The sequence below is a fragment of the Hylobates moloch genome, unplaced genomic scaffold (genome assembly GCF_009828535.3).
Source record: "Hylobates moloch isolate HMO894 unplaced genomic scaffold, HMol_V3 SCAFFOLD_11, whole genome shotgun sequence".
NCBI classification, from domain to species: domain Eukaryota; kingdom Metazoa; phylum Chordata; class Mammalia; order Primates; family Hylobatidae; genus Hylobates; species Hylobates moloch.
The window spans coordinates 55849378-55872851 of NW_026652286.1; the positions used below are offsets into that span (position 1 = coordinate 55849378).

A 23474-nucleotide genomic window follows, 5' to 3' on the forward strand; every position below is an offset into this window, starting at 1 on the left:
AACTTATATCATCAATATGAATTTAACCAGTGTCCTTACAAGTCTAGACTCTGTCCAGACTTCCTGCTTCATCCTGTTAAACTGTTTCAGGTACCTGATTATGTTCCCCTTCCAGTTACCTTTGCCCCCACTAAGATTTTAAGAGGGAAAAGTAATTCTGAATTCAAGAAGTTTCTATTTCCTATTCTGCTGCAACATATCATAGTCAATCTGTTTCTAAGTGAATAACTAATGATGTTGCTAAATAAGAATTATGAGGAAATGAATGTGTGCAATAAAAATACCACTGTCAGCTAGCCCTGTGCCAAGTACTGGGCAGGGGGGTGCACACAGCTGACTGTGGCATGTTCTCTGGGAAACAGCTAACATGTTGGGTCCAAGATTGGAGGGGAAGAAGACAAAAATGTGACTTATGACACGGTCCACAGATTTTAGGGCTTTGCCTTCAATGTTTTCAAGAAATCCATTGCTAAGTGAAGCTGGAAGCAGTTTGTACCACTGGAGTGAAGAATCCTGCCATTCCACACTCTTCTTTATCATCCCCAGGATAGTAACCAGCAGTTAAATGGGGCAGGAAGTAGAGTGAAAAGATATGTTTGCTACTATAGAGAAAAATAAATGACCACGGTGTCTTACCTACATGATGATGTAGCTTTTCCCTCCCACCAAAATCAATCAGGTGGGAACACCCTTCCCCCAGAATAAAAGCTCAAAGGCGAAATGTCTAGGATGGAATGTGTTTTCTTGAGACTGCCCTTGACAGAACTTCAAGCCTTAGTTCCCAGGAATAGAAAGACTAACTGTGTTGAGAATGACGTTGACCCTGGGCCCTTCCCTTACTTCAAGTTCTCTCACTAAGAGGGTATGGGCTGTGCGTACTTGTCTAAATTCACTATTAAATTAGGTCCCAATTTAAAGAGTTTGTCACACAGTTTAGCAAACAAATGAAACAGCCTGAAAGGCCTTGCAGCGCCACATATTTTCTGGAAACCCCAGTAGCAGCAGGTAAAGCCTGCATCCTGAGGATACGACCAGACTCGATGCACTTGGTGTCAGCTCAGCTGGTATTGGATTTCCATAGGATTGTTCAAATACCTTGGCTTATATTTTAATATTTTCTCTCACATTTGTATAGGAAAGATAGTCTTGGAATTAATTCATTTAACAAATGTTTCCTAAGGAGAATTCTTTGTGCCAAGCACTGTGGCACAAAGCAGTAGAGCTATGAAACATCAAGACATTACTGGGATTTGCAGGTCCAGTATTGAATACTATTGATTCATTTCAAAACACTTTATCATAAATGCTTAACAAGGACCAGAGTAGTCACTATCTTAACAGGATACTGGCACACCGAATCCAGCAGCACATCAAAAAGCTTATACACCATGATCAAGTGGGCTTCATCCCTGGGATGCAAGGCTGGTTCAACATACGCAAATCAATAAATGTAATCCAGCATATAAACAGAACCAAAGACAAAAACCACATGATTATCTCAATAGATGCATAAAAGGCCTTTGACAAAATTCAACAACGCTTCATGCTAAAAACTCTCAATAAATTAGGTATTGATGGGACGTATCTCAAAATAATAAGAGCTATCTATGACAAACCCACAGCCAATATCATACTGAATGGGCAAAAACTGGAAGCATTCCCTTTGAAAACTGGCATAAGACAGGGATGCCCTCTCTCACCACTCCTACTCAACACAGTGCTGGAAGTTCTGGCCAGGGCAATCAGGCAGGAGTTTCTAATATTAGTGGTCTTCTGGGCAAATTTCACTTCAGGAAGTCAATAGGCATGTTGTAAAAATCAAAATAGGATAATAATTGCAAGGCACATAACACATGGGGTATCAGAAAATGAATTACCATAATGGTCTGCATACTATTTGGATTGCCTATAGATCTAGACTGTGAGAAACTTGAGGAAAGGGGTTCTGTGGTCTTATTCATCACAGTGCCCTTAACATCTACTACAGACTGGTACACTGCAAGTAAGTACAAACACCATATTTATTGAATGAAAGAATCAAGGCATGAAGGAATCAATGTATGAATGCCTTAGGTTAAATGAGGGGCAAGAATCTGACCTGAGTGGGTTTGTCATATTACATAGCCTTTGAGGCAAAAACTTTCTCAGGTAATAGCAACTTTGAGTAACGTATAGACTTAGAACCACTGTAAAAGAAATAAGACTTTGAAATTCAGAACGAAACTATGAGCAGAGGGCTGGAAAGGGGTGAAGAATGCCGAGGGGAAATAGAAGAAATCATGTGGTTAGGAAGACTGATAACATATATGAAGACTTGGAATGGCTACTGTATATGCAGTGATTCTTTCTATCATGTGGCTTCTACTGAATTCTTTTCAGGTTCTACCTCTGGGTAGAGCCTTGTTTGGATGAGAAATGCTGATGAGTTGACAGAGCTGAGCATTCTGGAGCCATGGAATGCTGGCCATCTCCTTCAGCCTTCATGGGGTCCAGAAGAGCAAAAATCTAAAAGTCATCAGAAAGTCTGTCCTTCTTCCTTTGCTGAAGGCAAGCAATGGGATGAGAAAGGCTTATCTCACTGCTGAGAAAACAGCGTCTGAGTCACAACCAATTCTGTGGTCTCTCTGTCTGACAGGGAAAAGGTGGCTTCATAATAAATGATGAATATTACCAACATTTATCAACTACTTCCCATGTGCCAGATATCTAAATTCACTATTTTATTTAATCCTCACAACCACTTTATGGTATCCTATTACTATACTCATCTTCACAGACAAAGAAAGTAAGCCCAGAGAGACTGATTCATCTGTGGTCACAGAGCTAGGATGTGGCAGAACCATGATTCACATGTTTTTCTATCTGGCAGAATCTAGCAACTGTGTGCTTAAATGCTGCTCTGCAATGTCTCACAAATAGGATCTGAATGTCCATGCTCATGTTGTCTAGCTATGTGATCTTGGGGGAATCATTTAACTTCTCCGAGTTTCAGTTTCTTCATCTATAAAATGGAGGCAATATTCCCTGAATCATAGGGTTTTGGGGAGAATTCTATGGGATAACACATGTAAAACAATAGAATAATGGTTGATCCATAGAAAATGTCTGACAAATTCTTCCCTCTATTTCTACTTCCTCATCTGTGTCAGGGATAACTGCCTTCCAAGTTGGCTACAACACCAAGTGTCTAAGGATCCCCAATATGTTTAATATAAGGTAGTAAAGACACTCTCTTTTGTTTGTCTGTGTACCATGTTATCTGCCTGGAATGTTCCCTCTTGTCTACTCCATCTGTAAGCCATAAATCATGACCATTAGTGAGTTATTAAATCAAGTTAATGAGCTATGATGTCCATTTTTTAAAAAGGACAGAAACAGAATGGAAAATAACAAAGTACAGTGTATACAAAAAGTGTTACTACTATTTAACAAAAATGTTCTTTCTGTTTTATGTGTGTATGTATTTACTGGGTCAGGATAAATAATGTACTTCTTACTTTGCTTCTAAATATTTGAAAGGCTCTTGGTTACCTCATATAAGAGCTTCAGGAATTATTTAGATATCCTTCCATGGAAGCAATCAACATTCCAGGCCTTTCTATAGCTAACAGATCTTTTCATATAACATTGCATTTAATTATCTTCCCTTCGTCTGTCTTCCCCAGCAGACATAAGTGTTTTGCAGACAGGAAACATGACGGTTACTGCTGCGTCCTCAGTGTCCATTATAGGTCCTGGCACATAATATACACTCAAAAAATGTTTGACGACGGTCTGAATAAATCACAGCAACTGTTTCTTAAGTCCACATTCAAAACTCAGAGGTTATTTGCTTGAACTCTCAAAATCGATATCTTTTATTAACAAGTGAACAGGGCTGAGTTTTTCTTTTACGTTCTTTCTGTGACCTTTTTCTCCTTCCCCTTGGTGGAATGATTTGCTTTTTTTCCTTGCCCTCCCCATTCTCCCAGCATCCTGGGTACTCTAACTTTCCTTTTATCAAAACAAAGGATTGTTCTTTAGAAATTTGCACTTTTGTATAAATTTAATCCCCTATATCTTTGGCTTCTCCTAGTAGCATTTATACAAAAGGTACATCCCTGTTAGTAGCAGGAAAAAGCTTGTTCTTTCTTTATCATACCAGTTTTTATCAGCTAATAGATAAGAAGAGAAAAGGATATTTTAGAGGTAGGGAGATCTTCATGAGCTCATAAACTCACTCCTCCAAGGCAGTGAACGAGAGACTCAAAATACATGCAATAAAATTCATATTCCAGTAGCTCAGGAGCCTAAATGCATCTATGTTTGAAGAATTGGGCAGCATTTTGAAAAACATTTTATTCATATTTGTAACTTTATTTACTTTTAAATGAACTACATGTTTCACAATATCTTACTGCTATGTGTTTCACAATGCAGGAAATATACAAGTAGCATATTAAATCAAACATACGCAAATCTTTCCCATAGAACATGAACAGTTAACATTAGCAATAATCAATTCCACTTGCACAGCACCACTAAAGTACTTCAAGCACTTCACACAAAAGATTAAAGGAAAAAAATTATAACTAGATTAGAAAATAGAGAGGGTTGGCTCATGTTTAAAATACTGCCTGGCTCAGAGAGTGCTGTTTACCACTCCCTTCAAAATTTCAGGTAAACAAATTGCTACCACCTGGGAAGATCATTGCTAGTGGGGAAATAAAGGCAGCTTCTGCAAGACCCCAGGAAGGTACATTCCCTCTGACACCACCAGGACCAGGGCTAGAGTTGGGAGCATGCGTGTGAACATGCGTGTGTGTGTGTGTGTGTGTGTGTAGGGTATGGGAGGTAAATCCAAGGGGAAGAATGGTTTTTCGGTGCAAGCAAATATTTTACTAAGTCAGCTAAATTGTTTCTCACAGAACAAAGAAGGTGCTTGCTTTCTGATTTAGGTTTTGGCTTCATAGAAAACTATAAATAATACCAAAGAAATCCCACAATCCTACAGCACAGTTTATCCTGTTCAAAAACCCCAAAGACATTTGTGTTAGAATTTCTCCTCTCCTTATTCCTTAATCAAAGAGTCCAGCACTGTGCTGACAGAAGCAGATTGGGAATCACAGCTAAAGTGTATTCAACAGCTGACACCACATAAACTAAGCCCTTAGGGAGGCAGAGTGATGTGGGAAGAAGTATGGGACTAGGGGTAGGAGAGCTGATTCTGCCACAAATAGCTGTGGGATCCCAAGCAAGTCTCTGTCTCTGTTCTCCTCGGGCCTCAGTTTCCTCTTCTGTAAATTAAGCAGAGGGCCCAATGATAGCTAAGGTTCCTTCTAGCCCTAGAATTACATAAAGCTAAGCAAAGTGAGGAGAATAACACCATTTTCAGGATGTTATTCTCAGATTTGAGACATCCTCTTATATTTATATAATCAGAGAAACCCTGCTAGTAATTTATTCTGAGAGAGCAAGCAGTTGACTTTCTAAAATAAGCACAACTGACCATGGTCCTATACCAGCACTCTAGACAAAGCAAGCATCTGTATGAAGATCCTGTAGCCAAAATTAGTATTAAAAAAAGTACAAAGTACAAACTTGTTGAATCCTTTTTGGTAAGAATTTCACTTAGGCCTTGCTTCTTGCTTTTTTTTTTTTTTTTTTGGTTTGTTTTATCACTTTTCATGAGATTAAGGCCAGGGGGCTCTTGTAAGTTCTTTCTTTCTGATTCGCTGATATGACTATATGCATGGCCCATATTTCTTCTAATTCTGTGTCTCTTAGAGTCATTTAGATGTTAAAGTCAGCCTTCTAGGTAAAAAATAAGTAGCAATAATTGAACATTTGGAAACTAAATATCATATTTTTATATTACAGAGATTTCATTTGGGGACTTTCTTTTTTTTTTTTTATTATACTTTAGGTTTTAGGGTACATGTGCACAATGTGCAGGTTTGTTACATATGTATCCATGTGCCATGTTGATTTCCTGCACCCATTAACTCGTCATTTAGCATTAGGTATATCTCCTAATGCTGTCCCCGCCCCCCCACCCCCCACCCCACAACAGTCCCCGGAATGTGATGTTCCCCTTCCTGTGTCCATGAGTTCTCATTGTTCAATTCCCACCTATGAGTGAGAACATGCGGTGTTTGGTTTTTTGTCCTTGCGATAGTTTACTGAGAATGATGTTTTCCAGTTTCATCCATGTCCCTACAAAGGACACGAACTCATCATTTTTTATGGCTGCATAGTATTCCATGGTGTATATGTGCCACATTTTCTTAATCCAGTCTATTGTTGTTGGACATTTGGGTTGGTTCCAAGTCTTTGCTATTGTGAATAGTGCCGCAATAAACATACGTGTGCATGTGTCTTTATAGCAGCATGATTTATAGTCCTTTGGGTATATACCCAGTAATGGGATGGCTGGGTCAAATGGTATTTCTAGTTCGAGATCCCTGAGGAATCGCCACACTGACTTCCACAATGGTTGAACTAGTTTACAGTTCCACCAACAGTGTAAAAGTGTTCCTATTTCTCCACATCCTCTCCAGCACCTGTTGTTTCCTGATTTTTTAATGATGGCCATTCTAACTGGTGTGAGATGGTATCTCACTGTGGTTTTGATTTGCATTTCTCTGATGCATTTGGGGACTTTCTTATGAAGTGTCAAGTATTTTTGAGTCTCATTAAAAAGAGGTTCCTCCTTTCAATACAATCTCCAACCATTACTTTGTTACTCTAAGTCTTTGTCTCTTCTGTATGTTATACTTTTATTTATGATTTTAGAGAATAAAGATTTGAATCTACTACTATTTCAAATAAGTGTATTAGTTTTATATAATATCATATCACTTCATTTAATTTTCTTAATCTTCCACAACTTAATAGCTATTAGCAATATATTTCAGCAAATTTCTTCTAGTATCTGAACAATTTATGCATTGTACCTCTTAATAAGATACTTGGTAATTTTCCCTCTGAGCTTTATTTTATATAACCATTTCAGTTACACTAACTGATTTAGTTCTATCCTATTAACCCAGCTGACTTCTTCCAATTTGCTACCAGGGACTAAAACATTTCAAAATTTAAAAATATTTTGTAGCATGTAGACCAGCAATACAACATAAGAGAGAAGAAGAACCACAAATGGAGCTTGTTAACTTTCCATCGTATTTGTAATGTCACTAAAAGACATGTTCTAGGGTGTTTCTGAACAGTCACAGATTACAATTAAGGGTATCAAAATAATCTTTTGAAATGGAGTTGGCCAAATTCGAAGGGTTAATAACTTGTTTATCTTAATCTCAGGGCTTCCCTGGAATAAAAAGGGACCCTAGGCTTATCAGTTCAGTCGGGAAATTAAGCCCTATGAGAGAGAACCTGTGCCTCCTAGAATCCCACTCCCTTCTTAGCCCTGCTGTGAATACCAAATACACACAAAACTTTAGAGCCAAAGTGGAACCAACAATAAAAGTTCAACTCAAGTATGTAAATTAGTATCTATAACATATACTTCATGCCTAAAATTTCAGGTAAGAAGGATATGACCTCAAGTTGGAGTCAGATTGAATTCAGGCCAGAGTGGGGAGTAGAGAATACAATAAGAATGGGCATGGTTCTTCCATATGGTACATAGACTCATGTTGCCCGTTAATTAGGCATCGCTTTCTTCCTTTTGCCTGTTAGTACTTATATATTTTTAAAAGTACAGTCATCACTGATTAAGTTTGGAAGTAATACAGGAAGCTTGTCTTGGAAGAGGAGCATGTTATAGTTGAGTGTTGATGGATCTTACTCAAGAGGTAGCTACTAGGATGAAAGACTGGAAAGCATTTCACATTCAATCAATCATTTATCTTTTTCTGGTAAATTAATGAGTTTTGTCAGACAAGGAACAAGTAATTTTATGGTCTGAGAAAAAAATTGGTAGCAAGATGACACAGAAGGAAGTCTTTCTGCCAAAACTTGTTAGAGAAAAGCACATAACTCTTTAGAAGAATGCTGTGGATTTTAAATTGATGCACTAAATAAAGTTAATGCAAGCAATATCAGGCAGGTGAGGAGATAATACAGGAATATTTTCTTTTCACACTGATGGTAAGCAAATGTCCAAGGGTTTGGTCCACATATGCCATTTAAGATTTATTAGAAATGAAAGTGTTTCTTCTCATTATTTTTATTGCAACCTATGCTGAGCACTTTATCCTGGATCATAACATTGCCTAAGAATAACTTGATAAAAGCAGGCACCTTTAACTAATTTCATCTAATAACATTTCAAACATTTATTCCAAATGCTTAAACATAAGGTCTTTCAGTAGTGTACTGATGAACATGGGTTAAGTAGGACACATGTTCTGTTGCTACATGGTGTTGCCTTTGTTTTCTCAAGTTGAATTGCTCACAAAGTGCAGATAGAGAAATACTCCATTGCCTACCTGACGTAGAGGGAGCGTTTCTGATTGGTTCGCAGGGATCCGGACCCGGAGCTCATGCTGTGGTTCATCATCTGCTCTCGTAGGTCATGGATTTTGGCCTCAAATCGAGCGTAATCTGGGAATGAAAACAAAGGTAGCAAATTTGGCTCTATGCCTTCAAGAGTTAGAAATGCTGCACAGCCCAGGCAGCCCCTCACCCACGTTGTTGGTTCCTTTGCCAAACAATGGGGAGATGCACAACTCAAGGGTATGCCTGTTTACTATTATTTATTCACAGACATTTATAAGAGGAAAATGATAAATCAGTTATTTCCCAAAAGGTACCTAGAAAACACACCACCATCAAATTCCCAACTTGTAATAAGTCCATGGGGGCTGGGAGAGGGAGGATGGGGGATCATAGGAAGGGAGGGAGGTAGATGTGGTTATAAACAGGCAACGTAAAGTATCCTTGTGGTGATGGAAATGTTCTCTATCTTGCCTGTAGTGGTGGATATTGGTAACCGCACGTGTGATAAAATTACACAGAACAAAACACACACACACACACACACACACAACTGGGGAAAATCTGAATAATATCGATGAATTGTGTCAGTGTGAATGTCCTAGTTATGATAATATGCAATAGTTTTGCAAAATGTTACTATTGGGAGAAACTGAGTAAAGTAGTTATTTCTTACAGCTGCATGTGAATCTATAGTTACCTCAAAAACAAAAAGCAAAGAAACAAAAACTCCATGGGAATCCCAACTCAATGGGGTATTGAGGAAAGACTCTAGTTACTCTCAGCCTGACAGAACTGACAATCAAGAGTTTGGTGATGAATTGTGTAAGAAATGTCATTTAATTTAACGGTTTTGTTAGGGGGTGGGGGTCTGCTAGAATTTGACCACTTGGGATCATACCTCAATTTTGTCCTATAGCTTTGCTCACATGCCAAATTTTAGAAATTTTCAAACATTAAAAATTACGGGTATAAAAAAATCAAAGACATCTATATATTATACCATTGCTATTGTTTCACAGAAAAAAAATATTTTTGGCATGTCAACCCAATAAAAATACAGAAAGAATAGGTTCTAAGGTACTTATTAACACAATGAACATGTAAAAAGAAACGGCTTTTAATGTTTCAATATATTTTATCATAACCTAGAAACTTCTATCATTTCCTTGGCAAAACAATGTCTTGCTTTAGAAAATTCAGCAGGCTTAACTTACCCACAAATAAACTTAAAAATGTTAATTGAAATTATAAATGGTTCTTTTAATTACAAAGAAACTCACCATGAAGAATTTTAATAGAGTAAATCAGTACATTTCAGAAAACAATTTAATTTTCAATTCAATTTATTCACAACTTTAATAAAACAAGGATGAATGAATATAATAAAAGATGATCTACTTACAGAGTGTTTCAAATTCTTTATAAGAAAAAGTTCTATAAAATGTAATTTCATTTCAACTTACTGGATATGTATTGATTAATGTAGGGATAGCTTCTCTAAAAGATTTGACCTTAGTTTTCAGAAATAAATAGATAACAGGAAAATAAACTGAATCTTAAATATTTCTCAAGTTTAGTACACAACAGATAAAGCCATAATAGTTGGCTGGAAATTTCTGGTGCATAAGCAAAGTCCGGTATTATCCAGATTTGGAAGGCTTCCTGCTCATGCTTAGCTTTGAATAATTAAGTCCTAAATGATTAAATAAGCAGAACACATATTTAACAACATATTTAAGGTAAAGATCTATTGATTATAATTTAGGAAAATGTATTTCATTTTATAGCGAGATAAAACAATTATTTATAAACATCAATATGATACTGTATGCAGGCCAGGCGTGGTGACACACACATATAGTCCCAGCTATTTGGGAGATTGAGGCAGGAGAATCACTTGAGCCCAGGATTTCAGTGACTTATGATCTCACCACGGCACTCCAGCTTGGGTGACAAAGAGAGACTCTGTCTTTATTTAAAATTAAAAAAATAAAGATATGATACTGTATGCAGATTTAAATCATTTTGAGCAAGTCGTATTTTCTTGCCACCTTGGAAGAGTCAATTAACATTTATTGCTGGCCACATGGCAGACAATATGCTCAATGCTTCATGGGCATTATCTCATTTCTTTTTTAAATTACAAAATGAAGTCTATGGATGTTGAAAATTTTGAAATATATAGAAAAACACAGGATAAAAATTGAGAGGCTCTCGTCTCTTCTGCCTTCCCTTACCTTCTCTCTCACTGCTCTCTTTCCCTACAGCTTACCCTAGTGGTACATGTATGGTTGTGTGCTGGATATATATGTCTGTGTTTGTGGATAGCTGTGTGTGTACATACACACATACCCATGCAAACAAGACCATAGCTATTTATTGTATTAAGACTTTTTCCCCGTTTTTAATAGTGTAATTTGGATATTTTCCTGCCTTCTACCAAATACATAAATATCATTTTTCTTAACACTCTTAATACTCTATTCCATAGTTTAGACTGTATTGAACAACTCCCTTATCATTAGATATTCAGGTTTGTCCAGCTTTTTGCTATCATAAACAGGGATCTTGGTGTATGTGTGCATGTTGACAGCAGGTTAGTAGAACACCAGAAGTGGAACTACTGGTCAAACCTTTGCACAAAAATCATACAGCCTCTAATAGCATTTCCCAGAGAAGAAAATGGCCTTGTCTGGAACACAGATCAAGAACTCTTAATTTTTTCTGATCCATGCTTTACATTGCCACTTGATAAATACTACATGTCACCTCTGAGTACCACTAAATCTCCCATCTAGAGAGATGGGACACTCTCCTTTATACCTTTGATGACTTTACTACCCATGATAAAAGCAGGAGATCCCACCTTCCAGCTGCCCCTTCTTAAACATCTAACTCTGTGCAAGTTCCAACCCTCATTTAATCACTTTGCCACTTCATTGTATGCATCACACCAACTTGCGGTTATTTGTACAGTTGTTCATCTTCCATTAGACTGAGCCCTCTGAGGGCAGGAAATATTTTTCATTCTTCTTGGAACTTCCTTTTCCTAACATAGTGTCTGAGATGCTCAATAAACTTTTGAGTGAATAAAAAATAAATGAGGGAGTAGAATACCTAGATGAATTCAGTTATAAAATGGCTCCAGGTACTGAAATTGTCCATTTTCATTTTTATGTCTTTGCAATAAGAAAGATGAACATGCATCTCCCCTAGTACTACTTTTTTCAAAACTAAATATTCTAATTCCAAGGCTTTATTTCTGTCAAATCAGTACCACTTCCAAATTCTTCTGCTATTTTTATTGTTCTCTAGGATCTCTCCATCAAAATCATGTCGTACATTGGAAACAATTCTGACATTTCATCTATATACAATCAACACTTTGTTACGCTCTTGTAGCTGCCACATTTTTTATAACACAATAGGATACTTGCCTTAATAATAAATTATATTTGCCTTACAGTATGGCTTATTAGATACCCAAAATGTTTTCTGCCATGCTTTCGAAATGTTTTGACTGCATGACATTCTACGGTGTTAAAAGTCCCCAATATGAATGATTTATACTGCATTTGCCTTAATTGGAATCTTTCCTGTTTTCATCTTTCCTACTTTGACAGTCATCTTAATGTAAATCCTGTGTCAGAGGTGCTTATCTGTCTCTTTGCTACTTTTCTTTGAAAACTAAACATAAACACAAGAAATTTCACACAGTAAAACTAGTAAGATCTGGGTTTATAAATATAAATGGTGTGTCTGTGGTGGCAAAGCTCTGTCTCCAACTTCTTGGAGATAAACAAGTTTATAGTTAGAAATGCTCTAGAAGTAAATAGGAAACCTGCTACACAAATTGTGAAATGTAAGTCTTTATGTTTTATAGAAGTACTGAAATTGTATTTCTCAACAAGTTAAAACAGAAAAACCTAACACTACCATATCCATTAAATATTAATTCTCTCTTCCTCGAATGTTTTACTCATATCTATGCCTGTCCCTTTGGAACATTTTTCAGTCAAATTCATAACATTGTCTTGATTCCAAGCCTCAGGAGAACATTTGAATGAAATTTTCAAATGCTTCAAACTTTATATCATCCAATGTGGAATTCATGTTTACTGAGCACCTGCAATGAGCTAGGATCTGTACTACATACTTAAAAAAATAGATTATTTTTCCTAAGAAAGTTCTGAGGTACATATATTATTTTACAGATGAGGAAACAGAGGTTCAGAGAAGTTAACTAACTTCACGAAAGTCATAGAGCTACTAGGTAACAGGGCTCCTTGGACATGGAGCTAGGATTCAACCCTGGATCGCCGTGAAGCCATTTTGTTTCCATGACATCATGACATCAGTTATAACACCACAATTGTTTAGAATGTATGGCTTGTTGAGAATGTAAGGCCTCCTCAATTCTCCATCCTTCCCCTCTTGACATCTTGCTCTTCTTCCCTTCATCTATTGCGTTACTCAGGTGCATGCTGGTCTTCCCTCTATCAAACTGTAAGCTACTTGGAGACTTGGGATGCCTCACTCATCTCTATTCCCAAACCTCAGGGTCTATCATTCTACCTTCTGTATAGACAGGACTTTCATAGTTTTGAACAAGTCAGAACCTGAAAGAATTTGCTTCCAGAATAGGACACTGAGAGGAAAATTAAGCATGATCATGCCGAGGTATAGAACAATATTAAAATTGCAGTACTTTCTTCTGTCCTGCTTTGCATGAAATAGGTGTCTGGTAAATGCTTTTTAAATTACAAGTTATTTTATGTTTTTTGGGGATTTTCTTCTGTAACAAGAAGCAAACCACTGAAACCCAACTCCTAAGCTAAGCAAACACGTTAGAGGAGCTTCATGAAACATTACCTCCAGCTAGTTCTTTCCCCACCTCTATGTATGATAACCCATTTTTTCCTCCACATTTTTGAGTATGTAAAGCCAGTTGTTCCTGACTAGGTGCATTTAATTTGAGGTTCTGGCATTTGTTTTCACTTGAACAAGATGGACGATAATAGTAGAAAGTGTACAAGATTTGGGTTATGTAGATGGAGTCAAAATCCTGGTTGTGCCACTAAATAGCTACACATTACTGTGGAAGTTATTAACCTTTCTGTGCTTAATTTTCTCAAGTAAAATAGGAATAAGAATTGGACCTACCTCAAGATCTGTTGAGAAGATTATGAGAGAGCTGATGGATCTAAAAGATTGGTGCTTGGTAATGACTGTCAATTCTTTCTATTACTTCTGTGTGTAATCCATCACCTATCCTTGTTCAACACTTGTGAAAATTGCAACCCCTTTCTGTACTGAGTAAAATGGAAACCTGTGTCTGCTCCTACAGCCCCCTGTTACAGCCTCCCTCTACCTGTTATGAATTGATGTCTTCACCAGGTCAAATAGGAATGAGCCACAGATGGCCATACTTTGGGACACCTGCCATCAGGTGGAACTTCTCATCTGCTAGGCAACCACTCAGGGTACTCTCAGAAGTTCATAGTGACTTGGAGTCCAGGAGAATAATGTCCAATTCCAAAGCTGCTGCTGTTTTCAGGAATATCAGTGACTTCATTCATTAGTATTGTCTCAAGGCCTTGAGCTACTGATGGACACTTGGATGGAGCAAGGTCATAGGTGTGAACACCACAAACTACACAGTGAGGGGGGCTCTGCCATACACTTGTTTGCAATTTGTTAAGGGTGAGTAAGGTGACTCAGAATGCAAATCTACCATTCACACAGAAAAGGAGGCATTGCCTCCTGTAAGAAGGCTGGCATTGTTTAATGCAGTAGGATTAATCTGCATTGATTAAAACTGCCCAGCTGCTCATGTCTTCAAGACTCAGGTGGCTTATTTTGGTTCTGAGATAAGAAAACAATACACTCAGTGGGTTAGGCAATAGCATGAGGCCATGGCCTGCCCTCCCCCTTTCCCAAGTGAGATGGTGGGCAGCATGCCACCCGACCAGTTACGACCTCATCCAGCGGTCTCAGGATTGCCAGACAAGAGGAAGCCATGAACGGAGGGAACAGGGTTAGAAACTCTGCGTTATGGCTGCATAGTATTCCATGGTGTATATGTGCCACATTTTCTTAAAGCAGCCTATCATTGTTGGACATTTGGGTTGGTTCCAAGTCTTTGCTATTGTGAATAATAAAAAATGATGAGTTCATGTCCTTCGTAGGGACATGGATGAAGCTGGAAACCATCATTCTCAGCAAACTATCGCAAGGACAAAAAACCAAACACCGCATGTTCTCACTTATAGGTGGGAATTGAACAATGAGAACACATGGACACAAGAAGGGGAACATCACACATTGGGGCCTGTTGTGGGGTGAGGGGAGTGGGGAGGGATAGCATTAGGAGATATACTTAATGTTAAATGACGAGTTAATGGGTGCAGCACACCAATATGGCATATGTATACATATGTAAGAAACCTGCACATTATGCACATGTACCCTAAAACTTAAAGTATAATAATTTAAAAAAAAGGTACTGGGAGTAAAATTAAAAAAAAAAAAAAAGAAACTCTATGTTAGAAGGCCAGCTTTTAGTCTTAATCTTGTCATTTATTACTAACGGGGCCTTGGGAAGTTACTGAACCTCAGTTTGTTCATCTACAAATTCTGAGGTTCATATCATAAAGTGGTTGTGAGACTCAAAATGAGATTTGACTGAAGTGTTCTGAAAATATAAGATAGGTGTTGCTGTTATTACTTTGGTGACTCCTGTAAGGACAAAGACATATGCAGTTCTTAGTGGTACTAATGGTGACAGTGGCACCCTCTTTCTATTTGTTCATTATAAACGTGTGCAGCTTTAACAACAACTGGTAAGATCACTGGGCTGTAAACAGGACTCTGCACATCCAAGCAACAGAGACTACTTTCCTGCTGAGTTATCCATTTCCACACTACAGGATAATTAGTTTGAAGAGACCACCTGCTGTACACACGCGATGCTTTAAATAGACACATCTGAACTAGAAGCTCTTGGTGTCTTATAATAAAGGAAATTTGTGCTTTACGACAACTTCCAATACGGCTAGGGTAAATGTCAATGGTGTGTAGTCTGTTGGGGGTCACAATATTGTTTACCTGGATGTGACCCTCATTGTCACAGAGGCTCAGGAAGGGTGCATGGTAAGGATGAAGCAGAAATGGTTTACATCTATTCTTAGCAGAGCATCTAATTACTGCTCCAGGGATGAGGTGCTGTGAGCAATTATAAATGTTGCCATTTCTTTGGTGGAAACATCCTTCTTTCATTTATTCAGTAAATATTTCTTTGGGGTTTATTACATGCCTTGCACAATCCTAATTGCTAGGGATACTGAATCCACTGAACAGATTTTTTTCCTCAAGAGGCTCACAGGATAGTGCATAGTTGCTTGTAATTTTCTAGTTTCTTTTTGTGAATACAAAAAGAGCATTTGGTATTTAAATATCTGCTCCATTTGAGGAGTATCATGTTCTTTTTAGATGGTAACAGGATATCAAGAAACCCTTCTATCATAGAAAGACTAATACAGTCAGTTCCATGTTAAAATGGACAAATTGGGGCAGTTTAAATCTTTGTGAACTATCCAGTTACTTATAGAGTGAGAAGAGCAACTTGGGGTTCAAAGCAGTACCTTAGAATCAGAGTTTCTGGATTTGAGTCCTGGCTCTGAGAGATGTTAAGAAAATACCGTACCCACTCAGAGATGCTGTTTTCTCATTTGTAAAATGTAGAAATTATCCCTACCCCTATACATTGCTGTTCTGAATATCCAAGAGACTGTAATTTATTTCTATCCTTTTAAGCAGTATCTATTTTAAAAAGCACCATCAATGAATAATAGCATCTTTTTTTTGGAGAGGGTGGACACAAGACTCTTCTGATTTCACAAGCTGAAATGTATTCTGTGGAGAGGGGAAGATATAAGTCTTATAATCAATGAAATATGTTAACTCAGAATGTTTAAAATTAGAAAATCCCAAAAATATATACTACTGCTCTCTTTCCACTGGACTCTTAACCAAATAGTCACACATAAGAGGATTAGCCATAGAACACTATTTATACCTCAATTTCAAGAAGCAATGCTTTGTCAACATTCTTTCATATGATGATACAAAAATAATTTTAATTATTTGGAGCTCAGAAAATATTAGATGGTTGCCATTTCATCACCTCTTCTTTTTCTAGTTTTCCTGGGATTTCAGAGCCAGATATGCACAGAAGGGGCCCAGTCACATTACTTTAGGCTTTAGAGATACCCTTAGAGCTTTTCTCACCCTGGCTGCTTTTCAAGTCATCCTGTCAGGAAGGGCGCCATTAGGAACTATTTGAGGAGCCTGGCTCCCCTCCCAGATACGCATTGGAATGCCCACCTCCATCAAGAGCACTGAGCTCTGGTGACTGGAAGGATTTGGGGTGGATCTCTCCATGCTACTGCCTAAGGATTTTACTAGCTTTTACTTCAACCCCTGACTTAGCTCATCTCTCAAGTTGCCAACCTGCCTCTGTGTTGAAGTGGTGACATGGAATTTTCCATTGCTAAAGATTTACAGATGTTTGGCTTACAAATCCGAGAGAGAGGGAGAGAGAGAGAGTGTGTGTGTGTGTGTGTATGTGTGTGTGTGTGCGTGTGTGTGTGAGAGAGAGACATAGAGAGAGAGATACAGAGATGGAGAGAGACAAATAGATTATGAACTAAATTCATCAGAATCCAACTTAACCAGAAATTCTAGACAATAGCAAGAGTCTATCTTTTCTGCACTCCACAAAGGAAGAGGATGTATGCACCTATCTCTTGTACCTCTTTGCTATTGACCATTAATAACTCAGTTATGGATACCATGAGGGCAAGGATGTTATCATGTTTTTTTCTGTATCCCTAACACTTGGCATAGAGTGTGGCACACAGTTATCAGCTAATAAATGCTAATATAAGTGCCTGCTGAATTGGATGAGTTAAGAGTTCTGATAAACAGAAATGATCCTTTAGTTTACCAGATCTAATACTAAATAGATAAGCCTTTTAGAATAATTTTTAATAACACACTGAATTAAGGTATGTCTTTCTCCATTCCTCCTCACTCCTTCTCTGTTTTCAGATAGAATTGGGATCATTTGTTTTGACTAGAACAATCTCTTGCAGCTTGGATGGAGAAACTTTAAAGAGGTTTCAGCCAAACACTCAGGAATTCTTTAATGTGTGAAATAAAGTAAGTTTTATAGGCAAATAACAATCTGAATCCCTAACTAGCTATTTCATACAATATGCATATAACTCTGAAAATTACATACATCAAATTTCAATTTGGCTTCATGCATGCTTTGTTTTATAGATTCATAAAGGTAGATTTTCTCTGATTATCAGGCTTATTGCAAAATGGAGTCAACACAGAAACTTCCTGAAGTTGGCAAAGCTTGTTTTCTTTGGGTGACAGGAGTAACTGATGTATTATTATTTTTTAAGGCTCTGAGATAAATCTGATTCATGTTTGAATCATAAGTTTATTATTGATTTTTAGTGTGGATTTTGCATAAGATACTCAATTTAGAGAATACTCAGTTTTCTCGTATGTACAATAGAAAAAAAGTAGTTACCTGATCAGATTTCTTGAAAGGTAAATGCAACAGCAGTTGTAAATGGCATAGTCCATTGTTAGGAACAGACTAGGTACTCAATAAATGAATAAAAAAAAACCATGAAGCTCTCTTGAAGCTTTATATTCCCTGTCTATAAAATGGAGACATCACTGATTTCCTGCTTACATTACAAGATTGCTATGAAGATCAAATGAAGAAACAGATAAAAATGTTTGGTAAACTGAATTGTACAGTATAAATAGAAAGTGGTGACAAAAGTAATTCATACCAATGCAGTTTTTTAAAAATATCCCAACCTGCCTACACGACTACTTCCTCTCTCTGAGATTTATCTGAAAAGTGGAATTAGATTTCTGTCTTAGCTGTAAAAATAAAGCCACAAAGGGCATCATGCATGAGAGAGTAAATGTGAAATTCTGTGGGGGAAAATGGAAACTTCAGATATTATTAGGGCCTAGCTGCCAGTGGTGATTCTCTCAAGATTTTATTGGCAGGTTGAGTGAAAGTGCCAGAGTGTGGATGCACAAGCTGTAGTTTAATTGGTGTGATTTATAGCTAATGGTGCATCAGAAGAAGGAACGAGGAACCGTGCCTTCTAATTTAAGGCATAGTACCTAAGACCGCATCCACTAGATAAGAAAACCTTCCTTGGCAAACTCAAATATTAAATCTTTGCTGAATTTGTCTTGTTCTTTCGTATAAAAATCACGGAGCCAGGAGCTAAAATAATATCTAAGTTTCCTCTTTGCCTGAGGCCATCCACGCAAAATGTGACTTGTTTCTTCATCAGCAGCATGAAAACAAACTAATACACCACTATTCCTAGGTAAGTAGAGGCGCAATGGGAAGACCACTAAGGGAATATGGAGGCTCACGGAGGCTAGTCAATTTATCCAAGGCCACACAGCAGAGCAGGGACTCAAACTCAAATCTTCTAGTCCTAGTTTCATTCAGTGTTTTTTTTTTCTACATTGATTCTAGACTTTCTTCTACAAGGGACTACTTGTCTCTGTTTTGTTCCTGATATGAACAAGTCCATGGCTGTCTCAGACTTGTTTGGTTACCCTAAGTAACCATCTAGCAGCCAATTTCTGATATGACTATAGATACATGTCTGTAAGTGAATTCTATAGGTGATTTGGCATGATCAAAATGAAAAGGCTTTGTTTGAGTTCCCCAGTACACTTCTCAAATGAAAGCTTCTCAAAATATCATTTTGAGATACGACAGGTCTTTCCTTCAAATACAACAGATACCTTTCTTTTGCAGCACTCAGCATACATACAACTATTTATCTGTAAGTACTTGCTTAGTATCTGTGAAGCACATTGCAGGTACCTGACATATGTCTAACTGATGGAGTGAGGCTACTAATGTGGCCATCTCTCTCTCTTCCTGATAAGAAAGTGAACCAGCCATTTCAAAATGTGGAGAATTCGATAAATATGTTCTACTCCTCTATAGCTCTCTCACTAAAATAATTTTCAATTTTCAATTGAGGTGAAAGGAAGAATCGGCAGAGAGATGGATTGAGAGAATTGTTTATACTCATAACTTCGTTCTCAACATAATTATCTATTTCTGAATCCTAAAAATCACCTAGCTAGATTCTCCCTCAGTCTGAAGATTACCTTTTACTCCTTGAGATGCTAAATGTGTTCCTATTTATCAAATTAATATTGCAAGTATTTTGTGTTATGCAGCCAGAAAAATCACATAATGGGAACTTACCCACAGCACCCAAACTCATAAACAGGAGCTGAATAGAAATTCCTCAGTGCAATTTATGGTAACAATTTCATGCTCAGTTTAGTTACTTCCATGACTCAGAAAAGAAATTTCTTTTGCTTATTTCAGTAATTTTTTTCTAAAAAATTGTTCCCCTAATTTTTGGCAAAGGATCTATGAGAAAGTGAAGAACTCCGTGGTTGTACATGGATTTGGAATTGTCACTTAAGTGAGGCCAAAATATAACCCTATAGCATTCATTGCACAGTACTATTTGCTATAAATTTGACCTCTAAAACAAAGATATTACAAAACCATTGAGTGTTTTTTTAAGGGATATATGATAATTTGTCACATAGTCCCCAGTATTATGATGGAAAGCCTGGATAGTGCATAGAACACCTGGAGGTCATTTAGGCATCTCCTTCACTGGTTGGGTGAGAAATGGTGAAGAAGATGGGAATGGAGAAGGGACATACATTTGGTAAGTGTAAATAAGAGCCTTTGCTGATTAATTCAGTGTGGCCCATGAGAAAGAGTGGAAGTGTCCAAGGTTCCCTCAGGTTTCCAGCTTGGGCAACTGACAGAGAACAGAAAGGAGCTGCCATTGAGAGGAAGAGCAGAAAATGACACTGAGTCCATGTTGGAACACATTGGGTTTAAAGGGATATCATTATGACCTAGGCTCTCTGAATTCCAGTGACTGGGAATATGGGAAGATACACCTTTAACAATTGAAGCAATTTATACACTTTAACAATTGAAGTAATTTATACGCCAGAGCCTAAGGAATATTTATAGATGAGGGCTATGCTGCAATGACAGATAGGGTTGTATGAAACGTACACTAATCTGACTATTCTATCCTTCAGACCCAGGGAAGGAAATAATAAAAGTAAGTAACCATTAAAAATAGACTTTTATGCATAAATAAATAAAAATCGGCTAGGAGACAATTCATCCCTGTATAACTAAAACAGGCAAATTTATCTTTCCTCTGATTAATAATGTAAGAAAAAATCCCAAGCATGCTGCCTATGGAGGTGTAGGAGTAGCTCCTATAATTAGGCTCCAATTTGAACCATGAGGTTGAGGATCAGAAAGCTGACTCAGAGCCTGGTGTCAATTATTTGCAGTTTGTACAACGAAAGGCTAAAAATTTGGGAGATGCAGGATGACTGAAGCCCGATTCTGGGGGTTGTTATAGCACAGTTACAGGGTAAGTTTTTTCCATTGTTATTTGCTGGAAAATTTATTCTCCATTTCCTTTAGTCTGTGCCTGAATTTTGTGGGACTTGCTCGAGAATGGTATTCATGCTTTAAATCCAAGAGCCAGGAATCATCGCATTTCAACAATTTTCCTATTTATTTTAACCAAAACAGAGCTGGTTTCTATAAATCAATTTAAGAAATTATCCTCTTTGATAAAATCTACTTATGTTTGATCGATTTTAGAATAAGCTAACAGATACACAAGAGCTTATCAAGCTAGCTCGGTTCAGTGGAGAACTATAGCAGAAACAGCAGGTTTCTATTTGGCACATTTTGGATTTGTCTGGACGCAAGAGGATGTGAAAAGAACATCTTTCAGACAAAAGCCAGTCTTGAGTAGAAATTTAATATTCCTTGCCCAAACAGCTCAGTTTGTTTCCCATTTTGAGTCATTATCTGAATCCTTTTTTATTTCCTATATAGAACAAATTCTCTCCCTCTATTTAATAGCCTTTCAGATATGAAACAGAGTGAGAGAGAGAGAGAGAGAGAGGAAGGAAGGAAGGGAGGGAGGGAAAGAGGGATGGAAAGAAGGAAGGAAAACCTCTAATTTCTTCTGTTCTTTTGGTAACACACCTTCTCCCCTTCACATCCTTCAGCTGCTCCCCTTAGGGCTTTTTGTAGACACTTTTGCTGGTCTCTCTTCTTCTCTCACACACTGCTCACCACTGTACTTTATTTTGTATCATCTGTCTCCATCCTTACCCAACCCCTGAGCACTCAGCCTCCTCTGGATCTTTTCTGGTTCCTTCGTTCCTAGAACTGTGTCTGGTTGGCTCATGGAGGTAAATGACAAATGTGTGCCATATGCACAAGTATGTGCATGAATGAATACATCCAGGTTCTGACTTCCTCGGGCCAACCTCTACTTTTTGAATGCCCCTATTACGATGGGGGTGGGGGAGGGTCCTCCTAGAACTGAACATGATATTCCAGGTGTGATCTAATACATTTAAATGTCCAAAAGCTCTCTCTTCCCTAAATGTTCCTTTTTAAAAGCTACTGTTCTCAATTAATGTGTGTCTCATCTTCTTAAGTATATTAATTAGAGCTATTTTGATGTTTCCCTCCACTCTCTGGATTATCTCTTGATTCTCTGGATTCTTTGTGATTCTGTTTTGTTTTAAGGATGTCCTCAGGTATCTGGTGATCCTTGCTTATAAGTCCAAATTAATGATGAGGCACTAAAATGCTGACTGGAAGCTCTGTGTGCAGGCAGGTATTATTGAATAGTGGTAAACAGGGGACATGTTCATTTTGGAGACACCCAAATATCAGGACCTATACATCTCTACGCCAAGTCAGTTTCCCCAGAGTCTCTTAATGTCATTTCTTTCAGGTCAAAAGCCTGGTTACCAGGTTCTGGGAGTGAAGGGAGGAGTGGGGCTTAGACAAGGGTGGGGGCGGGAGTATGTCTCATAATTCACTAAATACCGTCTTTTATATCTGTGTTCTCTGTGCAGCATTTTAACCCCACCATCATCCATGTCTGATGCCTCAGGTTCAATCTGGTTCAGTCTTTCCAAAGAGGAAACATTGGTTGGATGGGAATGATTGGCAGGTCAAAGAGAGAATTTGAAGCTGTAGTTGCTCCTTTTAAAACTTCTAACTAATCTTTGTGTTTTCAGACCTTCCTCACACCCACGCCTTCAGACACCCAAGGCCTTTAATACCCAAGTCCTTCCAGGATTCTACACATCTCATTAGCTTCATATTCCCATAAGTACTTGGGTTTCTGCTTTCTCAGCTCTGATATGTCATTTTCCAATCAATCATCAGCATTCCAGCTTCCAAAGTTTTGTTCATATATCTGACATGTGTTGTCTTGACTGACTTCTTTTTGGACCTTAGATTTTTTACCTATTTAAATTCCTTAATTGTTACTTTAGTGGAGTTTTGGAAGGGAACAAAAATATAGGCAGGTGTTTAAATTATCACATTTAACAAGGAACTCAAAATTTATATTTAATTCTATTTAATTTAATCTGGCTGCTTTCTTGCCATCAGTCTATTTGAAAAGTTCATATGCAACCAGCTCTGTCATTATCACATGTTCTATATCCCCAAACATCTGCAAAAAAGTACAGAAGACCTCAAGAGAAGATAAGCTAGAATTTATTTATTTTTATACCTTTTATTCAGTTTTTGTTAAAGCTTTCCTACCTTTCCAGATTGACACAGAATTGTTCCATGAATCTGTCTATTAATCCATTTACAACAAGTGCTGGGGATAGAAATTAAGGTTTAAACATATAATTCCTGCCATCAAAGGACTCCCTGTTGATTAGGGGACACAGGCAAGAAAACAGACAGTAAGTTTGTTAAGGCATGAACAAAGACCTGTGTTGGTACACACAGTACAGAGAGGAAGTACAAAGAGGATGGTGCTTAAGAAGAGTTAACACCTAGACCTAATCTTAGAGGA

The 23474-nt window shown here is 37.7% G+C and overlaps 1 protein-coding gene and 1 long non-coding RNA gene across 22 annotated transcripts in view; one reads left to right on the forward strand and one right to left on the reverse strand.

The window, feature by feature from the left end:
- DLG2 (discs large MAGUK scaffold protein 2) overlaps positions 1-23474 on the reverse strand; it is a 2210459-nt gene that overhangs the window by 189658 nt on the left and 1997327 nt on the right. For all 21 annotated transcript variants that reach the window (XM_032167965.2, XM_032167963.2, XM_032167975.2 and 18 more), the window contains one exon: positions 8430-8544. In XM_032167965.2, coding sequence (XP_032023856.1) covers positions 8430-8544 — 115 coding nt within the window. The remainder of the gene's footprint in view (positions 1-8429; positions 8545-23474) is intronic.
- On the forward strand, positions 12879-15409 carry LOC131380686 (uncharacterized). The gene is made up of 3 exons (XR_009208779.1): positions 12879-13119; positions 13576-13660; positions 15267-15409. It is a non-coding gene; the product is annotated as an uncharacterized LOC131380686 (long non-coding RNA).